This window comes from Gymnodraco acuticeps, unplaced genomic scaffold, assembly GCF_902827175.1.
Source record: "Gymnodraco acuticeps unplaced genomic scaffold, fGymAcu1.1, whole genome shotgun sequence".
Taxonomy (NCBI): domain Eukaryota; kingdom Metazoa; phylum Chordata; class Actinopteri; order Perciformes; family Bathydraconidae; genus Gymnodraco; species Gymnodraco acuticeps.
In genome coordinates this window covers 4510832-4534633 of record NW_022990701.1, presented here as the reverse complement: position 1 = coordinate 4534633, position 23802 = coordinate 4510832, and the positions used below count along the sequence as shown (strand labels likewise).

At 41.6% G+C, this 23802-nt stretch overlaps 1 protein-coding gene across 1 annotated transcript in view; it reads right to left on the bottom strand.

Annotated features, from left to right (window-relative positions):
* LOC117556124 (protein sidekick-1-like) overlaps window positions 1-23802 on the bottom strand; it is a 276166-nt gene that overhangs the window by 138076 nt on the left and 114288 nt on the right. The window contains 1 exon segment of the mRNA XM_034231352.1: window positions 5036-5169. Coding sequence (XP_034087243.1) covers window positions 5036-5169 — 134 coding nt within the window.

Sequence of the window (23802 nt, the reverse complement as noted above, 5' to 3'; positions counted from 1 at the left end):
GGTTATCTGGAGGTCAGCTGAGTCAGATTCTAAGTCTATTCTTCAGTCCCTGACAAAAGCCACTCGTCACTCCTCGGGGCCGCGGGGTGACAAGTCTTGCTTGATGGAGGCAGGGGGGAAAAAGGGGGAGAAACGGGAGAAATGGAGTGATGTTAAATGGCAGACACCAGGGGAGTTTCCAACAGGAGGTGTAATCAAACTCAGACAGACTCTCCTCCAATCACCAAGCCGAGGTAATCAAACTCAGACTCCCACCCTCCCCAACAGACACATAGAATGATTAAGGTTATGAAAGGTTATTTTTTGTACAATGCATTTATGAAGCCGATCGTCCCTCTCTCTCTCTCAGTGCTCGTCTGTGTTGCTCCTGCTCCTGCTCACTGCCTGGTCTCTGCTTTGGAAATGATCTTCTCTATATTTGCACTCTATTCTGCTACCTCAGTGCTTACAGTACATTGGAAAATAACTGCCTACTGATTGTCTCTGTTCTTTATTCAGCAGACTCAAATGTATAACTCCTATCATTAATGTGCAGACTACAGTACGACGTTTTCAAAGACAAACAACTCCTTCCAACTTTCTTGTCTTCAAGTGAACTTATCTATAGGGACTTTGTAGAAAGTTTGCATTCACATCTTCCATACAGTCATTATGCCGGTACAGCATGTACGGCATTTTAAAGGAGAATTCTGCACATTTCTTTTATTAAGATTAGTTAGCCTGTAAAAAGAGTTTCAAAAGCTTCAAAGGAAGACATTTATAAGAGAAAGCTAAATGGGATTTGAAAGATGTGAGCATTTATGCGGCATTAAAGGTCTTACAAAAAAACGTAATTCATTCATTTAGGGACTAAAAGTCAGGACATGTTGGGTTCTACTGCATCAATGTTTGTACCAACACTTCATAGAACAGTTATACTAAACCTCTAACTATTTTCAAAAGGAAGCACTCGGGATGCTGTGCTTCCATGTATGCTCATAATATTATTTTACTAATTTTGCAGATCAGCAATCATTAACAAGCGTGACATTACTGCCTCTCTATAGAAAAGATAAGGCAGCTGATCACTTATTGAGTCCAAAGCTGAGATAGCATTGAAAGTGCTACAGTCATTATATCAGCATATACTCGTCTGCCACTATCTCCTTTCCTCTCTTTCTTCTTGTCTCTAATTCTGCCTTCTGTTCTTTGCTCCTGCCTTCCCAGCATGCCCTCTCCCTATATATACTGTGTGAGATCTGGGCAAGATTATAACTTCTTCATCTCGGGTTGTCTGAGGTCTCGGGCCTTGTGGTATCTGATGAGGTCCACATATGCAGAGTGTGTCTCGGGCATGTATCTTTTACATGTGAGCATTTGCATGTCTGTGAGCTTTCATGGGTGTGTGGGAATTCTCCCTCCGTTGGCGAGCCTCTTTGGGGATATTTTGCTGCTTTAATGGTCTGATGTTAAAATCTACAAAGACCTCCACCATTGTGAACTGAAGAGAAGCACAGAGACATGCCCACACTCTTCTAGCCAACAGGGAGGAAGACTGCGTTCCTGATTGACAGGCTAAGATGTGTGTATGTATTAAAGGAAGACAGAGAGGGAGGGATGATAGCAGGTATGCGTGGAGCTTAATTAATTAGAGAAGGGATCCTCATCTCCTGTCACTAACAGAAATACCCAGAGGCCATTAGAACTCACTCTCTATTTTAATGCAAACACGTGTGAATACTGTAACTAATTGATCCTTGAATCTGACCCTCCCTCCGTTTGAGTGTTATTTATACATCGACTTGATTTGTGGACACCTTGTACAGCACATGTTCTTCTTAGAATATTTAAGATGCATCTTATGTCAGTCCGGCATGTTCGGTAAGCTGTGATAACTGACTGAAAATGTCTTCTGGAACACCATATGTTGTCAGTGGTGATAAAAAAATGTTTTTCCAGGAGGTGTTTATTTAAGAGGGGGGCTGTTCTTCCAGTGATTATAGAGAGTGACCTCTCGCCAAGCTGCTGAAATGCTATCAATTGTGGCTGTTCCAGCTCTGCCACGGCTGACAGTTATTGCTTTTTATTTTCACTAGTAGGGGCCACACTTACAGGGAGATGCAGATAATGGATCTGTCAAGTAGGCATGTCATACTTTCTCTGCTCTCTCAGACTTATCCAAAAGATTTTGAATGTCAATCTTCAAACAGCAGGAATTTGAAAAGCAGGTATTTAAAATGTGACTGCTTCTTTAGTGCAAACGCATGTGGAGCTTGTGTGAAACAGACACACACACAAGGACTTCTTCTCCAGCAGCAGTTCTGACTGAAACAGGTTGTTGGTCATATTCTCTGTCTACATCCGTGACTCACTTCATTAAATGTTCCTTTCTGTCTCGTTCTCTACCAGTGCTCGTTCTCTTGTTCTGCTCTGCCTAACACAAAGCTCAAATCAAAGTAAGAAAAAGGAAAGAATAGGAAATAGGTATCTCATTTATTCTGCTGAATTTCTGAAGAGAAAGACCACATTTTTAGAAATAGAAAATTTGACTGACAGCTGTGAACTTCAGTCTTCAGATTCCGTGCAGGCTGCCTAATGGAATGGGAATGTACAAAAGAAAAATAAAGAGGAGGTGCAGATGAACAAAAACACAATTTAATGAGCTCAATCACAAGTGTTTGTGTCAGTTCATATCATGAGTTCAATTTAATCTCATTTGCCCTTAATATCCTTCTGGTTAACCAAGTGTGATCTCTATCATGTAAAGGCCCAGTCTGTGTTATCTTGCAGCGTAATCAGTGTGGTTTCCTCTGTGGCGGACATCATGTTATATGATCCAATCGCATTGAGACCAGCAGCACCTGTTCCATTCTCCAAAACCAACCAACTGACCAATCAGCTGTTAAAAGTGTTATATGGAGGACTGGCTTTGAAAATAAAACAAGTATATGTGTTTGTTTTGTCCCTCTCACATCTTGCACGTTGAATCTTTTGGAAACGTTCATTCCGCGGTTTATATTCAATCCCTCTTTCCTCTATTCCTCTCCAATCTCAATAGCACATTACTGAATCAAACATGCCGCTTTATGGCAAATATATTTACCCAAGAAATGTTTATTGTGGAAAATACACACCTATAAACAGAAACAAACACACACACACACACATGCACACACAGACGTTTATGGCTGCAGACTGATCAGTGAAGCCTAACTATACCCTTACGATTTCTAAAAAGCACCCAAGGGAGTGCTCCACTCTGACAGCTGTAACAAGGTACTGCACGTATATTTATGTGATTGTGTGTGTTTTCGTGAGTGTGTGTGTGTCCTTTGTGACAAAGGATGCCAAAGGATACAACCCTGTAAAGAGAATCTAATTAAAAGTCTATACCGCCACGAGGGACACAGTGCTCCCTCCCTCTCTCCAGCCCTCCTCTCATTTAACCATAGTGAACACTTCAGCTGACTGTTAGACAGTAGAGTCTATCCTCTGGCCTCCAAGGAGAAGTTATATAGAGCGAAGGACATTAAGTGATTTAGCGATACAGGCTGTGATGGAGACACGAACACGGGGGGAGAAGCGGCAAAAAGGAGCAAACATTTCAGTTGATGTGAGTGTAGCCATTCTTAAGTAAGAAACATCTATTAAAATTAATAAAAAGTCACTGAAAATTATGATTTCAAAACGTTTTAAATACCAAGATTCTGTGCTCAGCAGTATTTAGATGGCGAATCCCAGATTTGGGCTACAATACCTTACTTACTCCATCATAACGGATTCTGAAGTTTCTTAAAAATAGTGCAATAATAACTAAAGTTGGGTTCAAGCAGGTGGAGCAATTTTAGATCCGGTCCCCAGATCGGAAATATATATTTAATACTTAAATATCAAAAGGCTATGACTTTTTCATTGAATGTCTCCTCCACCTCGATATAACCTAATGTAGGAAACATTGACGTAAGCAGGCCTCTCACTTTGATCCAGAAAAGGATCTTCCTATTGATGGCTTAAGTCATAAATATCCAGCGATAAGTTATATATCAGCTGTATATATATCATATCATCATATATCAATTCTGCTGAAAGTTATTTACCAAAAAGTCAAAATAAAACTCACTTCAAACCGGTGTCTATTCTCAAAACAATTTGTAGGGTAAAAAAAGAATGAATTGAACTTGTAACACCACCTGACATCAGTCTTTGATCGTGATAGGACAGCAGTTCAGAAACACTATCTGACTGTTGAGTCTTCTCTGATTAAACAATGAAGCTGCGTCACGTCAATTTCCGCTGTTGAAAGCAGAGGTTAAATGACCTTGCATATGATATCAATAATGTAGGCTTCTCAACTCAATAGTTCTAAATCAGGAGCTCCAGTATTTGAATCAAGTAGTTTACAAAATTAAGCTGATTACATCAGTTGTTCTATTGTGTCGAATACGTATTTAATCAACATTTCACACCCTCTGCTGCTCATCTCATTTGAAGGTTGTATCTAGTGATTGTCAACAGTAATTATGCTGCCGCTCAAACTGCCTTCTGCCTTCTCAGCCAACAAATAGTGCAGATTTCAACTGAATCTTTGAGTTCTGACTATTTTTTTTACTAAACTGGGTTCAGATCCATTAAAATGCTATCAAATCCTGACCCTAGTGATAACACAGAGAACCACATCAAGCTGCCCTAAAGACACAAACAGGTTAAACAAATGCAAATTAGAAAGTTGCATTTTCCCAAAGACTCTGGAATCTCCTTGTCTACTATCAGTAATATTTGATTATGGAATAAACTAAGCTTCTTTGAGAGATTTAAATATGCTGCATAATTTCACTTACTGATTGTGATAAGTAGCATTGTTTCATACAACAGCCAAAACCTTTATATTTAGGGAGAAAGTAATTTGTCGGTTAAGCTATCTAGCCAAAGCTGTGTGTGTGTGTGTGTGTGTGTGTGTGTGTGTGTGTGTGTGTGTGTGTGTGTGTGTGTGTGTGTGTGTGTGTGTGTGTGTGTGTGTGTGTGTGTGTAGCACCATCTTTTGTGGACTCTTGTTTACCTGAGATGCTCAGGTAGACGGCGGGACTTGTCACGTTCTCTCCTGTCCTCTCGTTGACCGCCTCTACGTAGTAACGTCCAGCGTCCACTGCAGTGGTTGCCAAGACGACCAGCTGATTGTCCAAAGTGATTGCACTGTAGGGCAAAACAGAGACAACAAGGGATTAGAAAAACATAATTCTTCCACTAAAAGCACAACGGGCCTCCTTCTCTCAGACGAGAACACTGCTCAAACTGAGAAACTGACAAGAGTATTTGGTACATGGATCATTTCGAATTCACAAGGGCGGAAGGAAACATTGAATACATTCATCAGGAAGGAAAGAGGATTCGGAGAGCTTAAATAAATCTCTCCTCCTGTCTCAGATTGAAATGTGGCTCATTTTGTGTCTGTCATTCTTTTGGCCATTTTCTTTGTTTGTGTATTGTGCTCTGTTTTCCCTTCTTTCCACTGATCCATTCTTATTCCCCCACACACCAGCGGCAATCAATACAGCACAAGCATATACACAAGCACATAAGATCTTACACTGTTCTCACATGAGCAAACAGAGATAAGAAACAATCACTTACAAACAGACTTTGTGTTACTGTTGCTTTTCAGGGGAGCATTACAGAAAGTGGATTTTACAGGAGACGTTGTGGGAGAGGATTGCAGGAGGGAGTCGAGGAAAGTAAAAAATATATTCGTAAAGCTCAGATTTCCTTCAGATGTGTTTGACGTTGTGTGCCTGGGAACAGAAGCCGCCAGGCAGGAAGCGCAGGTTCATGTTTTTAGCGATGCTTCTTGTGTTTTCAGCATGTAAGTGGATGTAAAGCTTCCAATATTCTAACCTAAGAGCAGACACTGAAATAAAATCAATATGACCAAAGGGAGAATAGAGCATATTAAAGTGAGATGATAGTCTGTTATCTTTATAGACTCTGTGCCCCGGCACCGCACAGATAAATACTGTTGTGATTTGGGGCTACAAAAAAATATATATAAAAGGAAAAAAAAGATATGCAGTGTGAATGAGACTGCACAAAAGAAACCCTTTTTCATTTGGAAAAGAAGTATAAATAGATTTGAAGAGACAATATTTTTGAACATTTTTTTTCTGTGAGCATTGTTTAGCTGTGGGGAATCGGCAGCAATTTTCCAGATCGACACACTGCCAGTTGGGCGAGGTTTCCTCTCCATTTCAAAGCGGCACATGACACTTATACCGACCTGAGTCAACACTACACCCAGCGTGCCAACAGCAGGCTCTGAGTCCTGTCTCTAAAACATTCAAGTTTACCGCAGGATGTCAAACACCTGTTGCTGTTAGATTGTCAGATAATAAGAGATGTGGTGCCAGGTCACCTCACGCCGCTCTTTAGGTGGTGCTGCCGATTCCTAACAACCAAATAGAGCCCAACCCCTATGCTCTACCATCATCCCCAGATTAGAGATGATTGTGTCAATTCACCCATGACCACAAGATCATCATGGTTCTTTTGATCATACATGGAGGTATGTGCTACACATGAAGATAGAAAGCACTGATTAAACTACATATTGATCGAGGAGAGGAGAGTAGTGGAGAGAGAGTGTTGGGCTGTTTGACACACAGTCCCACAAACACACACAATTCTTCAGGTCTAATTTTATTCAGTGTGATTTCCCAGGAGAACATCCACAAGAGCCTCAACCCAAACACTGACGCTCTATTTGTGTGAGTGTATGTTGCTTTGTTAGCGCATGTAAGTCTGTGTGCATGCCACCTGATCTCCCTGCCCAACATAGAGGCTACAGTTAAACCTTTCCCCTCTTTTCTCCCACGTCCACGGTGAGGATAGATTTTGCATTCTCACCGAGGTCTGTAATGCAATTTATGCCTGTTAAGCTCATTAACTGCACTGACCAGACAATTTGAATGCATCGGTTTTACCCTGTACATGCTGATTAATAGACAGTGAAGGCATGCTTCCACTTGCCTATAGTGTCTGAGGGAGAGAGAGCCTGGGAGGTTATTAACAGACAACGTCAAAGGAGCTCAGTGTGCGGGTGAGAGAATGCAATAAGATCAATTATGATAGCATACTAACATCTGAACATTTGCTAAGTTAAAAGTATTTGTTCATGTAAGATTTTCCTCATTTACATATCCCATTTATATGTTCTATTTACATGGGAAATTACTTGTGATGACAGAGGCTGGCGGCTCCAACACTTTCACGCTTTCATTTGCTCCAAATTGGGAGGTCTCTGCTTGATTTCCCATAAAATCGTCACGTGGAACGTTCAAATCGAAAAAGCAACGCAACTAAATGAAATATACCAATAAGAAGTCAGACAACAGAGATTAAAGGACCTACATTCATGTGGATTTACCTTCATAAAATAATAACAAGTCTGTATTTTTCTCTGAGTAGCTGGAGGGTGGTTATACACAGGGCTGCACATAACTGGTGCGCAGGTGCACCGCCGCCAAAAAAAGAGCACCGTGTCATTTGAAAAAAGGCGCATTTGCGTACCAACATTGAGAGGGAGAGAGAGAAGAGAGAGAGAAGAGAGAGAAGGGAAAAGAGAAAAGAGAAAAGAGAGAAGAGAGGAGAGAGAAGAGAGAAGAGAGAAGAGAGAGAGAGAAATATATTTGCGAGTTGCATATGAACCTATGATATGAACTCAGGGCCGGCCCGTAGCACTGGCGTAATAGATGTTCGCCTAGGGCGCCAGATCTGGGGAGGTGCTGCGCTGGCAGTTCTAGGAGGGAAAAAACCCTTTTTGACCGTTGGTGCTCATCCTAATTTTCGGCCTTGATGTAACAATATTTATAATTAAGTAAATGTAACACCCTTTTCACCCCGGTTACACGTTTCATTTGCCCTGTACGATGGGCGCTGTAAGTGATGAAAATGGGGGATGTTGGCTTATCTGGCGCCCGCAGCCACAATGCGAGTGAGCGAGAGAGAGAGGGAGGGTGCACCGGTACCGGCGCTGTTATTATTAGAATCTGGTGCTAGCTGCTTTAACGGATATAAGAAGAAGATGTTTCTACAATGATGTGGAGGGAGAGTCCTCCCAGTCAGACTGAGAGGCTGATAACTACAGCTCAGTGAGGTAAAGTACTCTGAGTGTTTAGATAGTTCACTTTAGTCTAAGTTCAAACGGTTTCGTCACAATTTATGTAAACACATATTTCCAAGGCACTCCTTTATAATTATTGGGATAAAACAGGTTTGAAATCATTCCAATGCATAATATAGGACAGTAACCAAACATATCCTTTAAAACTGGAGAGATAAAAAAAAAATGCATAAATAAATAAATGTTAAGGTAAAATAAGATATGAATGAACAACATAAATAAAATAAGTTACATTAATTTGTTATTGGTTATGTTCACATACTTATTTGATTACATCCACTTGTCTAAGATGATCACAACAGAGACTTTCGACCCAAACCCAGCTGTTGACTTGTGGATGCAAACATCTAATCACAGACTCAACCAGAGAGAAAGAAGTAGGCCTACATCATCAGCTACCATGTCTGACAGAGAGGAAGACAGTGAGGAGAACAGTCAGGAGGGTAGTGATGACAGCTTGTAGGATTACTGGTTGTGCTAATGTTGTCTTGTGTTCACCTCTGCATGTGTATTCTGTGTTCACCTCTGCATGTGTGTTCAGTGCCGTGTGTCTGGCAAATAAAGTCAAGACCCCCTCAAAAGTTACGGTTTATTTCATTTTAAGGATGAGCACCAAGCAACATCTCCAGGTGCTCCTTTGAGAACCAGGGAAAAAAAGTTATGTGCACCCCTGGTTATACATTCCCATCCTAAGAGTTATAATCTAGCCAGACACACAGGCAGGCATACAACTAGGCGTGCACGTCAGCTGCTTACCAGTGTCTTTTTTTATCATTCAGACTGAAACTTGATGTAGTTGAGATTTAATATTACATGAATTCAACATGCCACTTCCTGCTCTCTTTTAGTTCTACATTTAATTAAACTGGACAAAATTGTTCTGGCTTTTAATTAAAGACAAACTCAATTGTAAAACAGTGCATGACTCTGCATGCATATGTGTGTCCGTGTGTATGTGTGTGTGTGTGTGTGTGACAGTTTATCCCCAGGCAAAAGAAGAAAATTAAAATACGGTAATGAACTACATCCTGTTCCCTTCTCCTTGTGAGTTCCTCCCTGTATCCCTCAACCCCCTCAAATAATAAAAAACAGCCTCTCTGACTCTTTCTCTCATATGCCATTTTCCATTCTCCCTCAGATTACTATCTGCATATTTCTTTCTTGGTTTCATCCAATTTTCTTTGGTTTTTTTTTCCCGAAGCTTTCTCTCTATCACACTGTCTTCCCCTCTGACTCCATTCCACTGTCCTGTCTTCCTCCCCCTCTCCTTCCCCCAGACTCTTTTCAACCAAAACACCAATCCAGATTGGTCTTTCATTAAGTGTCTTGGCCCAAGACTCAATTAATAAACACTCTCGGGTGCCTGGACTGCAAGGCTGACTGCAAACACAAACACACACACACATACATACAAGTGTGCCAAGAGCTAATTAGTACACGCATATTACAGGCAAGAGGATGAGTGAGGGAGTCAGCGCATGAATGACTGTGTTTTCTTAAATTTAAGTGTGTCTAAGAGTGTGTATCGAGTCTAAGGGGGCCGTCTCTCTGCCAATGGGCCCCATCGGCCCTGTCTGCCCTCCCCCTCTATCTCCGATAGGCAGCGAGCCACCTTTTCAGAGCGCACTGACATGCAGAGGCTGCGGGTGGAGGAGTGCGGTGGGGGGGGTGGGGGGGGGGGAGGGACACTCCACTGTAAACCAAGTCCAGACAGCAGGCTGTTTGGCAGCGTACTCTCCAAAGCAAGTGCCAGCCACCCACACATCATACATACTGGTGGTCTCACACAGTTGGGAGCATTCCCTGTTTCTTGTGGCCGTTTGAACCGGATGTTTGCCTCCGTGTTTCAGTTAGAGGAAACATAAATAAAGTCTATGTCGGACTGATTCATAGTTGCCGTACAGAGGTTCATACATGCTGAATGCTACACAGTGTGTGTGCACCTGCACAAATCTCGCTTCAACTTACCATTTGTTATTACATACTACACATGGGGTTGAGGTATTCAAATGTTTTAAGCATTCCTGCTTTCAAAATGGCCTGTCAGCTTGAGTTGTGGTGTCCTCTATTCCAAAGTAATTGGTAACTATAAAACTCTGCTGCAGAGACTGCATTGTTTTGAATGCGGAGACGATGGGGAGAGCTTCTGTACCACTTTCATCAATTTAAGATTTTTTTTTGTGGCTTTTCTTTTTCTGCAAACAACAGCTGACAGAAAAAAACACAGTGATGCCAATAATTGCTGTATAAGCATTACCGTAACAAGTCATCCTTATTAGTAAGGGTAGTATCTTCTATCCTTATTTCCAAAAAAAGAGAATAACGTATTGTAGCCTCATTCGACTCTAAAAGGGTAAATGTACAAGTCATCCATCAAGAAGTACATTTCTGCAATAGTTGTATTCTCGCTGAACACAAAGCTGGTGGTGGAGTATTTTTCACCAATTTCAGAGGACACACTCTTTTAGTGGCTGATGGCGATACCTGACAGCCCGTTCCTGTTGTAATGCTCTGGAGTAAATTGGACTCAAATGGTATAGGGGTTTGTACACTACTAAAATCTGAAAGTACAGAGTGAGGGGAAAAGAGGGCTGATACTGGTGGTGAACAGAGAATACAGACAAGGATAACTTAACTTTGCCAACTTCCTACAACAGTTTGTGTAGTTTCGTTAAATATGATAGATGTGTTTTAGTAATGGGATTAAACAGTCTAACTGAGTTAAGACCAGGAACTGGAGCGCTGCCAGCAGCTCTTGACATTCTGCTGCCAGCAGTCTGACAGTGTCTGCTTTAGTGATTTTCCATGCATAGTTTAAATGAAGCTATTGTTAACACAGCCTGGGGGTTGAAGATTTGTTTTACAGTATATTTGCTGAACATTCTTTAATCCTCTTGCTAAGTCAAAATGCAATCCCTCCAAAAATTATCTTCAAAAAAACATTTGTTGAAGTTTCTGATTGCTACAAATGTGAGGAAAAGGACTAAACGTTATATTAAGATATAACGTCAAATGATTGTGTACATTTTGCAGCTTTAACAGAGGTTTCTTTTAGACTAAAGTTGTTTTAGAAAGTCTTTTTCCTCAAGTCTTTAAAAGGGATTGATTTTTTTCTTATTTTATAGTGTGTTATTCTGGTGTAGACTAGAATGAGCCCATCCACTCAAACAAATAATGAAAACCTGCTGTTATTTGTATAACTTATTGATGGATTAAAAGACAACTTAATAACGGACAAAAACGTAGTCATTAAGTTTTAATGTCCAAACACATCAATGATGATTGTAAAAGCAGTGGTTAAACCGGCCAACAGTTTCTAATATGACCAACACAAAAGGGAGATAATCTTCATTCTTCAGTAAGTTTATAGATATACCTAAAATGTATGTGGTTCAAAAAGTACAAATTGTAAATAATATTGTGAGCTCCTATGATATGTGCCTCATGCTCAGGGGCGGCGGGTACTGTAGGCTAGGGAAGGCTAAGCCTTCCCAAATATTTGTGCCACTGCATCCTGGTAAAATAAAAATATAATGTATAATGTTTGTGTCTTTGACATTAGCGCTGCTATGCAGCCACCTGTGCCCTGTGCACTACGAAGCCAGTTCAACAGACCCTGGATATGTTTGAGTTATCTTAACTAACCCTAACAAACGAGATCTCGCTAAGCGGTCCTATGATGCTGGTTATCAACTCGGTAAATCAAGCCAGGGTTTCTCTCTCCAGCTGAGAGCGCATTCACATGAAAGGGGCGGGGTTAGCAACATTTGACCAATCACAAACGGGGACAAAGACAGCACAGCGTCATACTTCATTAATGAAAAATAAACTAATATTAGACAAATATGAACTTTAAACATCCATGACTTAAACATATGATCCAGGATACAAGCCACCTGCACCTGCAAGGTGAATACAGAACAACTGGTTAAAAAATAAATTACCGAGTGTTTGAAAACAGTTTTATGATACTGCCCCATCTAAGACACGAGTGGATCTGACTTTAATTACATTTGAGTTGAGTGTTTCGTCAACTTAATGTGTTGCTTAAAACAATACGTCTGCATACAGTATATGTGACAATGTAAGTGTTGCACGGCCAGATACGGCTCGAGAAGCTGACTCAGGTAAGGAAATATTGTGATATATGATCGATGTACTGATTGATGATGTGATATCAGTGTGATATGAATGATAAGTCAGTGTGCGAAAAAGCACACGTCCCACCGTCCGGGACGTGTTATTTACGATATCGGACAAGTAGATCTTTCAATTGACTTGTCCGGTGGACAAGTGACGTTTTTCGCCCTAATTTATTGACAAATTATTGATAAATTCAGTTTACAAAAGGCAGAATTCATTCGCAAATTGTCCGTGTCCGCCATTGTTCGTTTAGAAATGTTAGTTTCGGTTCTGCTTGTCGATTCCCCAGGAAATGCATCTCGCCGCTTTCTGTAGGCCTACTGTTAGACGGGGGCGGGGCGGGACGGGACCATGGATGTATAATAAGAACGACGACGTGTAGCACAGTGGCAGGGTTGGGAAGCAAAACTCGGTTCCGAGTAAGAACAAATAACAATTGTCCAGTACCGGGATTAATAAGAGTTGTGAGGACAGGAGGCGAGGCCGAGCCCCGCGGACTGCAGCTCTCTCTCTCTATGCTCCGTATCAGCTGCACGGTGCAGCTCAGCGTCTTTCTCTCTATCTACACACAGCAGATTCGCTGCCCATTTAACAGCCTCATCTTTGTCAAACTTTCTTATGTTCTTTCTCTAACACGTAATGAAGGTTATTAAGCGTTTTAGCTCCTATGTTGTTAATATTGACCACCATTTCCTTTATGAAGTAAAGCAGCCTCCCTGTCTGTGTCCTCGCGCTGTCCTCACATCCCCGGACCCCCAGACTCGGAGGAGCACAGGGATGTCAGTATTGTTTATGAAGCAGGGTATAGAAAGTACATTATTGAAATGAAAATACTATTTATTTACTTTTACAAACAGTGAGCAGCTGGGCAGCTGCAGCATGTGTATTGCAGGACATGTGTAAGCGTGCAAGCGTCTTCTAGTTGTAGAAAAGCGCTAGGCCTATACATCTAATGTATTATTATTATTATTAGGCCTATGTGTTGGACATGTGTGGTTGGACTCTGTCTCACAGGCAGGTTGCAGTGTAACATCAGAGGAGACTGGGCCAATTGTACATTCTCAAACTGCACCACTTAGAACTAACTAAACAATGCAGAGATTATTTTTATATATTTTATTCAATAACCGTAACGAAATTCAACAGTATGAAGTGATTTGTAAATACAAAGGAATACAGATTTGACTTAATGTTTTCATAAATATATTTTTCTCCCAGTTTGTCATGGGACTTATTTTTACCCTCTCAAAGAACCGGAATCGAGAACCGAAAATAACCGGAATCGAAAAGCATAACCGGAATCGTTAAAATCCAAACGATACCCAACCCTTTGTGTGATGCAGTAAAAGCTTACCGCTCACTTACGTTAGCGGTGTCGTAAAAAACGTGGAAAAATACGATGGCGAAGAAGAAGATTCCAGTGGCCCCAATTTTTGTCCATTCTGGACAAGTGAAAAATGTATTCGGACAAGTAAATTGCCAAACTCACTTGTCCATGGACAAGTACTCTCTAAAAACTTTTTCTCACACTGTAAGTGCGACAAGTCGGCGTCTTCTCTGCATACGGCAGTTTAAACTGTATTTCCTTTATCCTGTAATATGACTTGAGATATTTAAACTCCGCACACTGAGCTCTGATTGGTCAGCAGGCGGTGCTTTCACTGAGAGTTGATCTCTTTTCTATAGACGCCGGAGGCGCGCAGCGTCAGGTAAAAACAAGTGATTTAGCCTTCCCAAACCTGAGCCTCACGCGCCGCCTATGCTCATGCTGCATAATGTTACTGATGTAGTGTCTGCTCAGCAGGGTGAACCCTACATCCCACTACTGGTGTGACATTGGCATCCCTGCTGCAACATCCATGATGTGAGCATCTTGTTCCAAACGTGTTCCCTTTAAACAAAACATGTCTGCTTTATAAAGCACCTTGAATTGCCTTGTGTTGAAAGGTGCTATATAAATAAACTTGCCTTGCTTTCCTTTTATCTTGTAATCAACAAAAGGGAGAAAACAAAACTTCCACAAAACAACTGCTCCTCTCTAAAACAACACTGCTGGAGCTGAACCAAATGAGGAGAAATAACTGAAGCAGATGCTGATGCAATACAAATGTGCATCAACTATTTAGAAGGCCTGGATTGTGTCTTTCTCAATTTAAATCAAGGCCAAATCATTTTGGGACTACATTAAAATGATCACAGGGAAACATTGCTGTGCATTAAAAGCACCCGTTTGGCACATCTAGATCTGTACAGTCTAACTACTAACTAATGCAACTTGTTAACAAAAACAGACTACATGGACACTTGACCATTACACCATTCATTATTACAAAAACAAATATTTGATAAACCCATTAAAGATTTAACAAAGGTTTTATGAGCAGTAATATCATAGACTCTGGTTCAGGGCTTTTTCAAACATTTTATAAATCTGAATGAAAGTTTATGAGTTTTGGACTATGGTCAGAAGGAAAAATTGTACTCGAAAATGTGTCCTTCCAAAGGGCCTTGTGACAAGTTGACAAATTCAAACAGCCTTGTCAGTTTGCCGGTGAAAGGAAAAACTCACCACTGCGTCTCAGCTATTGGCGAGCACCAGTGCTTAGTAACTGCCGACTGTAGACAGACTGTAGGGCTGCTCAATTAATCGTATTTTAATCGCAATTACGATTATGGCTTGCAACGATTACGAAAACAACGTAATCGAAATAAAACGATAATTTTTTTATTATTATAAAAAAAATTATAATTTTCTTTTTTTTATTGGTTTTTCAGCTGAATTATACTTAAAGTTCAGGGTAATCAACTGTTAAAAACATACTGTTCACATTTTTTTCCTCCAATAAATTGATGTTTTCAAAGTAAATAATAATCGTGATATCAACTATTGACCCAAATAATCGAGATTATGATTTTTGCCATAATCGAGCAGCAATCAACAGACTGTATCTGAGGTGGCTTTAGTTAAATAAACTGTAAACATTAAAGTTATGTTGCTGTAGGCTTCACGGTTTTCTGACACAAAAACAACAGAGAACAGCAAACATTAAACCCCTACCAAAAGCACCTAAAAGAATGAGTACTAAATGTTTTGGCCATGGGCTGCAATCCAACTGCTCTCGTGTCCAAATTTCATTTCCTGTCCAGACTGTATTGATAACTCACAACCAAATCTAAAGTTATTCTTTGTTAATGTCGTAGTTCTACATGGTGAATCTTAACGATTTGTCCACTGAGAAATACAGCCTTCATATGTGAGTGCACATGAGACCAATAAAGAGGGAGAAAGAGAGAGAGAAAAAAGGAAAGATGGTTTAGGTTACAACGGTAATGAACACTAATGTGTTTGAGAGATATTTTTAACAGCCCCTTCACTGGCTCAGAAAACATGTCCCTACCTTTTGCCCTACACACTCCGCAGCTCTGTGACGTCTAATTAACGCAGTGCCTAAATCACAGGCGTGCTTCCTCAATCACCTTTACAGTTCCTCCAAACGGTCAAACGGGCACAGAGGCAGACTTTTCTGTCGTTGCTCACCGGCTTGGCAACTTGCCTTTGCCAATAAGTCCTCTATAAAACACACACGCAGGCAGAGGATGCGCACGCCTGTGTGTGTGTGTGTGTGTGTGTGTGTGTGTGTGTGTGTGTGTGTGTGTGTGTGTGTGTGTGTGTGTGTGTGTGTGTGTGTGTGTGTGTGTGTGAGAGAGAGAAAGAGAAAGAGAGAGAGAGAGAGAGAGAGAGGGCTGCTGGACAGACTACGTTTGTTTAATGTCCCCTGGCAGGGCCCGAGGGACAGGCAACGAGAAGTGGAAAGTCAACGGTACAGGAAAGGAAAGGAAAGCAGGGCAAGGGTGATGTGGAGACAGGAAGAGAGGAGAGAGAGAAGGATGAAGCAAGATGCTAAATAAACAGAGGAGGGATACTTTTTCTCTCCCCTCGCTGTTTGTTCAGTTACAGGCGCTCCATGACTCACTTCCTTTCTACCGTTACGTCTGTCTGTCTCTTTTTCATCCACATAGAGGCGCTCATTCATGTCAAGGAACACAGAAAGGTATTTGGTTGTAATGTAGAAAAAACAGGTCATAACAGGTCACACATTAAATCTACGGTACAAGAGCGCATTCTTCTAAAAACGCAGCTGGATGAATGCGTGTGTGTGTGTGTGTGTATGTGTGTGTGTGTGTGTGTATGCAGCTCAGTGACTGTAGTCCCATTAGGTGGATGGATCTCTAGACGAATGGCTATTATCCTAATTAGCACTAATTATGTCTGCTTCCAATTAACCACACAACTGGCGGTGACTTCTCTCGCTGTCTTCACGTCTCACACACTTTCTCTCTCTTCCTCTCAGCCGGAGAAACACACCTTATTCTCACACACCCTCTCCTCCAGCTGCTCGGCTAGAGAGCCCAGCTGAACAGAGAGCCGGTAATCTTCACACTTGAAAATAAGCTGTCATTTTCTAATTCTGGCTCATATGACTGTTTGAACCTGAAATAAAGAGTGTGACTTTAGATGCTGTGGTTTTATGTTATGCCCTTCAAACTCGCTCTGTGAAGCTCTCTGTAGACATTGAAGGAGTTGTGCCTCTTGGTGCTTATACACAGTTGGTGTTAAAAGAGTTACATGGTTGGATTTCTGTTGCATTGAGAACAGTGAGCTATTTGACTTTAGCGGAGCAGCCTCAAATTGATGGCATGAACTAGTTATATGCTTCAAATGTTTTGATATGGTACATTTTCCGGGAATTAAATGAAGAAACCAATTTATAGATAAAAAAAAAACAGCTGGGGGTTGCTTTTTAATCTAGTAAAGGAAAGTCAGGAAAAATGTATGTACTTCATGATATCATATTGATGCAAAAACTAAAGAATAGCTGGTCGACTGACATTTTTCCTACCTAGAAAATGAGTGTTGTTATCTGCTATCTCTAAATTTAACAAAGTACTCTCAGTGCAATGTACATGTACACGACATATATACAACTTGCAGCATATTGAACTATTTTATAATTAAATGATAACAACAGCATGCATTCAGACCATATCCAAAAATAGAAGCTGTTGAAGCTTCCAATGTACAATTTTTTTTTCGTACAGTTCACTAGGTTGTAACATTGCCCAAAATGGCGTAATAGAACCAGATATATTAAAGGGGTAGCTAGCCTAATTTACAGTGTATCGCCTAATCCCTCATTAAAAAGTTGAATACCGCTATGTGAATGATAGCATTACTGTTTGCTGGTCCTAACTAAGCCAGGGCATATCTTCAACTTTGTCAATTGTTGAGTGCAGCCATTTGACACACAACATGTAAGATGACTGTGTGTGTGTGTGTGTGTGTGGTGTGTGTGTGTGTGTGTGTGTGTGTGTGTGTGTGTGTGTGTGTGTGTGTGTGTGTGTGTGTGCGTGTGTGTGTGTGTGTGCGTTGTGTGTGTGTGTGTGGTGTATGTGTGTGTGTGTGTGTGTGTGTGTGTGTGTGTGTGTGTGTGTGTGTGTGGTGTGTGTATGTGTACATGGGGTCCCACTAATGATCCCTAAAAACACAGTCACATATTTAGACCCTCCAGAAAAACGTGATTCTGCGATCGCAGAATTTACCGCATAATCAGCAAAATGGCGCAGATTTTTAAAAGGCCGCATATTTATCAAAAGGCCGCATAATCCCCGCATTTTTTCACACAAAGTTGAGGGAAAAAAAAAGTTAACTCGTCTTGACGTGAAGTAGTGATGATGATGATGATGATGACGCGACGTCATCAGCTCACGCATCACAGAAGGTAAACAACACCGTAGAGTGAACGTGTGGAACTCACACGAGAGAGAAAACACCAAGATGAAAACATCTAATCCATCTCATTTACCGACAAACATTTCTGCTAAAGACCGGGCAAAGCAGTACCCCGATGTCTTGCACGAAAGTGGGGAGAAACTATTCTGCACCCCTGTGCAACTGTGTTGAACTCGGAGCATAAGAGAAATTCGATGGTGACGACCCACTTTGATTCATTCAAACATTCGAAAATGCTTTCTGCTGCTGCGGACAAGAAAGCCAAACAGCATCGACCTCCAAAACCCTTTTGAGGGCTACAAGAAACGAGGTGAGAAGCCTACAAGATTGAAGCTGGTCAGATAACGAACAAGTAAATGAAAACAGAATGAGGCGGAGAAGTGTGTGTGTGTGTGTGTGTGTGTGTGTGTGTGCGTGAGAGAGAGTGTGATTAAAATCGCCCAATTGCTTTTACAATAAATAAACATTGAATGTGTTTAATTGAATAGTAAAGGGGTTTAACGTTAGTGGCAGGTTGTGTGTGAGAGAGAATAAATAAGACAGCCCAATATTTAAAAAAAAAAATTATTTTGCATATTTCGCAACTTTCCGCATATTTCGCAACTTCCCGCAATTTCACCGCATAAAATCACATAAACCCCCGCATGTTTAATTGCATAATCAAGGATTTTTGCCCACGTTTTTCTGGAGGGTCTACATATTGCTGTCTTAATAAGATGCTAACTGTAGCTTTAAAGGCCACTAGTAAAAGTACAGAGTAAACTAAAACAATGCTCTCTTTTTTAGTATCAACGTTGACACAACCACCCACTTACATTGCATTTAGCTGACGCTTTTATCCAAAGCGACTTACAATAAGTGCGTTCGACCAACAAGATACAAACTTGAAGAAAACAGAATCATATAAGTACATCAGGTTTCATAGAGCCAACACATTTCAAGCGCTACTCAACTGGCTTTAGATAAGCCAGTCCTTTATTAGTATATAAGTGCTTTGTTAGTAATTCTATCGCTCAAAGTGGAGTCGAAAGAGCTGAGTTTTCAGTCTGCGCCGGTTGGTATGTAAGCTATCTGCTGTCCTGATTTCAATGGGGAGCTCATTCCACCATTTTGGAGCCAGGATAGCAAACCGACGTGTTTTTGCTGATGGGAACTTGGGTCCCCCTCGCAGTGCGGGTGCAGCGAGCTGTTTGGCTGATGCAGAGCGGAGTGCTGGGGTGTACGGTTTAACCATGTCCTGGATGTAGGAAGGGCCAGATCCATTCGCAGCATGGTACACAAGTATGATTGTCTTGAAGTGGATTCTAGCAGTTACCGGAAGCCAGTGAAGGGAGCGGAGGAGCGGCGTGGTGTGGGAAAATTTAGGAAGGTTGAAGACCAGACGAGCCGCTGCATTCTGGATGAGCTGCAGAGGTCGGATGGCACATGCAGGTAGACCAGCCAGGAGGGAGTTGCAGTAGTCTAGGCGTGAGATGACGAGAGCCTGGACCAGAACCTGCGTGGCTTTCTGGGTCAGCTGGGGACGTATCCTCCTGATGTTGTAAAGAGTGTATCTGCAGCAACGGGTTGTAGCAGCGATGTTTGCAGTGAAGGACAGGTTGTTATCTAGGGTCACACCCAGATTCCTTGCAGTCTGAGTCGGGGAAACAACAGAGGTGCCGATGTTGATTGTCAGGTCAAGAGTGGGACAATCTTTTCCCGGAAGGAAAAGTAGTTCAGTCTTGTCAAGGTTGAGCTTGAGGTGGTGAGCAGACATCCACTGAGAGATGTCTGCTAGACAAGCAGAGTTGCGTGTGACGACCTGGGTCTCTGAGCGGGGAAAGGACAGAATTAATTGGGTGTCGTCAGCGTAGCAGTGGTATGAAAAACCATGCGGGCTAATGACAGATCTGAGCGAGTTTGTGTACAGGGAGAAGAGGAGGGGACCAAGAACAGAGCCCTGAGGGACCCCTGTAGTTAATTGACAAGGGTCGGACTCGGACCCTCTCCAAGTTACCCTGTAGGTACGGTCTTTGAGGTATGAGGTGAGGAGGGAAAGTGCAGAGCCTGAAACTCCAAGTTCTTGGAGAGTGCGAAGGAGGATCTGATGGTTCACCATGTCGAATGCAGTCCAAGAGGGTGGAGAAGATGGAAAATAGTTTGTTGGGATTGGAATAGGAAGATTGGATCTTATCTTGAAAGAAAGTGCTTTTTGCATGAGAGATCGAAGCAGAGAAAGAGGAGAGGAGAGCCTGATAGGTTAGGAGGTCGTCATGGTGTTTGGATTTCCACCGTTTCCGCTCTGCTGCCCGAAGGATGGTTCTATTAGCACGCAGTGCATCATTTAGCCAGGGAGCAGGAGGGGACTGACGAGCCTGCCGAGATGTGAGAGGACAGAGCGAGTCCAGAGAGGATGACAGAGTAGAGAGGAGAGTTTCTGCAGCAGAGTTTGGAGGTAGTAGTTGGAACGAGTCAGAGGAAGGGAGGGCTGAGAGCACCGATGAGGCAAGGGTAGAGGGGGAGAGGGAACGAAGGTTGCGGCGGACAGGTGCAGAATTAGAAGAGATTAGTTTGTTATGTTTGGAAAGGGGTAGAGAGAATGAAATGAAGAAGTGATCCGAGGTGTGGAGCGGGTTTACAGAGAGGTTAGAAGTAGAGCAGTTCCTTGAGAATATGAGATCAAGGACATTGTCAGCTTTATGAGTTGGTGGGGATGGAGACAGTGAGAAAGCAAAGGCGGTTAAAAGAGATGTTAGTTCAGATGTATTCCCTGTCTGGAGGTTGAAGTCTCCGAGAAGTACAGCGGGAGGGCCAGTTTCAGGGATGTGTGAGAGGAGATTATCTAATTCCTCCAAGAAGTCCCCCAAGGCGCCTGGTGGACGGTAGAGAACAACAATGGTTGTATAGGATGGGTTACTGTGACGGCATGGAATTCAAAGGTGGAAGGAGTGAAGTTAGGTAGCTTGAAGAGGGAAAAGCTCCAGTTGGGAGAGAGCAGGAGACCAGTGCCACCTCCTCTGCCAGTGGGTCTGGGTGTATGGGTGAAGGAATATGCTGTGGAGAGAGCTGCTGGGGTGGATGTGTTGGATAGAGTAATCCAGGTCTCAGTGAGAGCAAGGAAATCCAGAGACTGCAGGGAAGCGTAGCCAGAGATGAAGTCAGCCTTAGGAACAGCTGACTGGCAATTCCACAGGCCTCCTGTAACTAGCTGTTGGATCTCAGTGGAGCATGTGGGATAGACGAGAGCAAGCCGGTTATATCGATTAGGAGATACACGGGGCCAGTGATAATTGCGAGAAGACACATAAACAGGAATGGAGAAAATACACATGATTATAGCATGAGGGGCTAAAAAACTAAATAAAATAAAACACCAGCGATACTTGGCTCAATCAAAGTAGGATTTACAGCATCTCCTGTAAAACAAGGGTTTTTAACTGATACACTTGTCACAGTGGCGAAAGGAAATCAATACAACACCAAACAAATTATTCTGCCCACAGGTAAACACATTTTAATCTAAATTTTTCTGTAACAATCCCGACCACACACACTTGCTCTCATATATCCTCTAATGTGCAAAAAGCCTGCAGCTAAACTGTCAGAATGCATCACTCACACTGACCTGTTCCTTCTACAAAGCCAATACAGTGTGACAGAGACTTGTGTGTGTGTGTGTGTGTGTGTGTGTGTGTGTGTGTGTGTGTGTGTGTGTGTGTGTGTGTGTGTGTGTGTGTGTGTGTGTGTGTGTGTGTGTGTGTGTGTGTGTGTGTGTGTGTGTGTGTGTGTGTGTGTGTGTGTGTGTGTGTGTGTGTGTGTGTGTGTGTGTGTGTGTGTGTGTGTGTGTGTGTGTGTGTGTGTGTGTGTGTGTGTGTGTGTGTGTGTGTGTGTTTATATGAAACTGGGCAAACAATACCGAGAACAAACTAAGGGCACAAGCATCCAAAAGAGCTGAGTGCTCCTTCGCGAAATCAACTCTTCTTTTATGTGCATTTAAATATATATTTTAGTGTGCTAAATGAGGAAAAGGCACTGAAGGTTTTGTTGTGATTTTTGAAAGTGCCATGTATGCCTCACCACCAACCAAGACTACAAAGATCCCTCTTTGCTCTTGCTTTTGTACTAAAAGGCGGAAATGCAGGCACAATTTCATACTGAAATAGGTACCACAATTGCAGTGTGCCAACTTCCTCGGCATAAACACACCCTTACATTCAACTCCACCCACTTTGGTGAGAGCCAAATTATAACCAAGTACAAACAAATAATAATAAAAAAAACAAAACAATAATAATTCTCAAATAGTCTCTGTCATGTTCAACAGGGGCAAGAAGAAGCTTAACAAAACTTTTCTGGTCCTACCCCCTCTAGCATATATTTTTCTTATAAATAAAATATTAGATCATCGTCATCAGCGACATGTTTGTCTTGTTAATTTGTTTGCTTTTGTTTTTTTTACAAAACAATCAGAAAGAAATTACATCTACAATTACAAGAAATAATAACAAATGGGATTTTACAGGTCCTGTTCATAACCATTAATGATTTGGCTCCTAAATAATACTTTCAGTTTAGATAGACTTGTACAATATTTCAGTGCATCAGTACAGTTATTCCACAGACTAACACCTTTTGATGAGATGCAATGAAGTTTTTGAATCAGCAGGAAATAAGAGGCCTATGTGAGGGTGAGGAATTAGTTTGAGCTATTCTCAGTGTATATGCCTCAGAGTATATGTACTCTGGTCATGTAAGAACTGGTCATATAAGGAAATAAGTCATCGGATAAAAAGAAGTCTGTTGTTTTTGATATATTGAAAAGATATACTAAATTCAACATATATTTTATATCGAGAAACAGGCTTGGCCATTACAACATTATGCTATACAATGTGGTTATTTCATAAAGACTATTTATTTCACGAATGATCACAGAGAGAATTTGGCTGTTTTCGATGTTACTATCATACTGTGGGTGATGTGTCTGTGTTGTTGTTAACATGCTGTTGTGTGGAGAATGCTGGCGGCACGGTGGTGACAATACCTTATATTTGAGATTCAGAAAATGTTCCTGAAATTCAGAAAATATGAAACACATAACTCCATCGTCCTCTTTCAGGGTTGATGTGAGTTTCATTTGTAATGTATGCACACACACCACAAAAAACAGAACAAAAACGATGTATTATGTTTTGAGCGAATGCAGAAGGACATGATTTACATGTTTATTTGCATATACACAGTGGGGAAGAAGTGGTCACTCAAGAAGCATGTGGAGACGCACGTTAATACCAGGTATGAACTGACGTACCGAGAGCTTTCCACGTATGATAGGATTATAATAGATGCAATCACAGGTCTAAACAGGGCCAATGTTACTACCTGTTGAGTTGAGGTGAAAACAGCCTAGAAAATAGGAAACCTGCAGCGTGACCTAACACTGTTTGCTTCAATAAGGATGGATAGCTCAGTGTTTGAACTCAAACCCCAGGACATTGGTTCACCACCTCAAGCACTGTAAACGCATTTATTTCTTGACACAAGCTCCCAAGTCATAAACACAAAACTCCCACAAGAATACACGAGTGGAGAGGTTGGAGCACAAAAAGTGAGAGTGTAATTACCCGAGTGCAGGAAGTGCTAACATGTAACTTTTATTTGGTTGTGAGAGAGAAAAAACGTGTGACCTTCTGCTTAGTGCTTATTGATCCCGCTCTCTTATCTGGAAGGGGTCATGTTG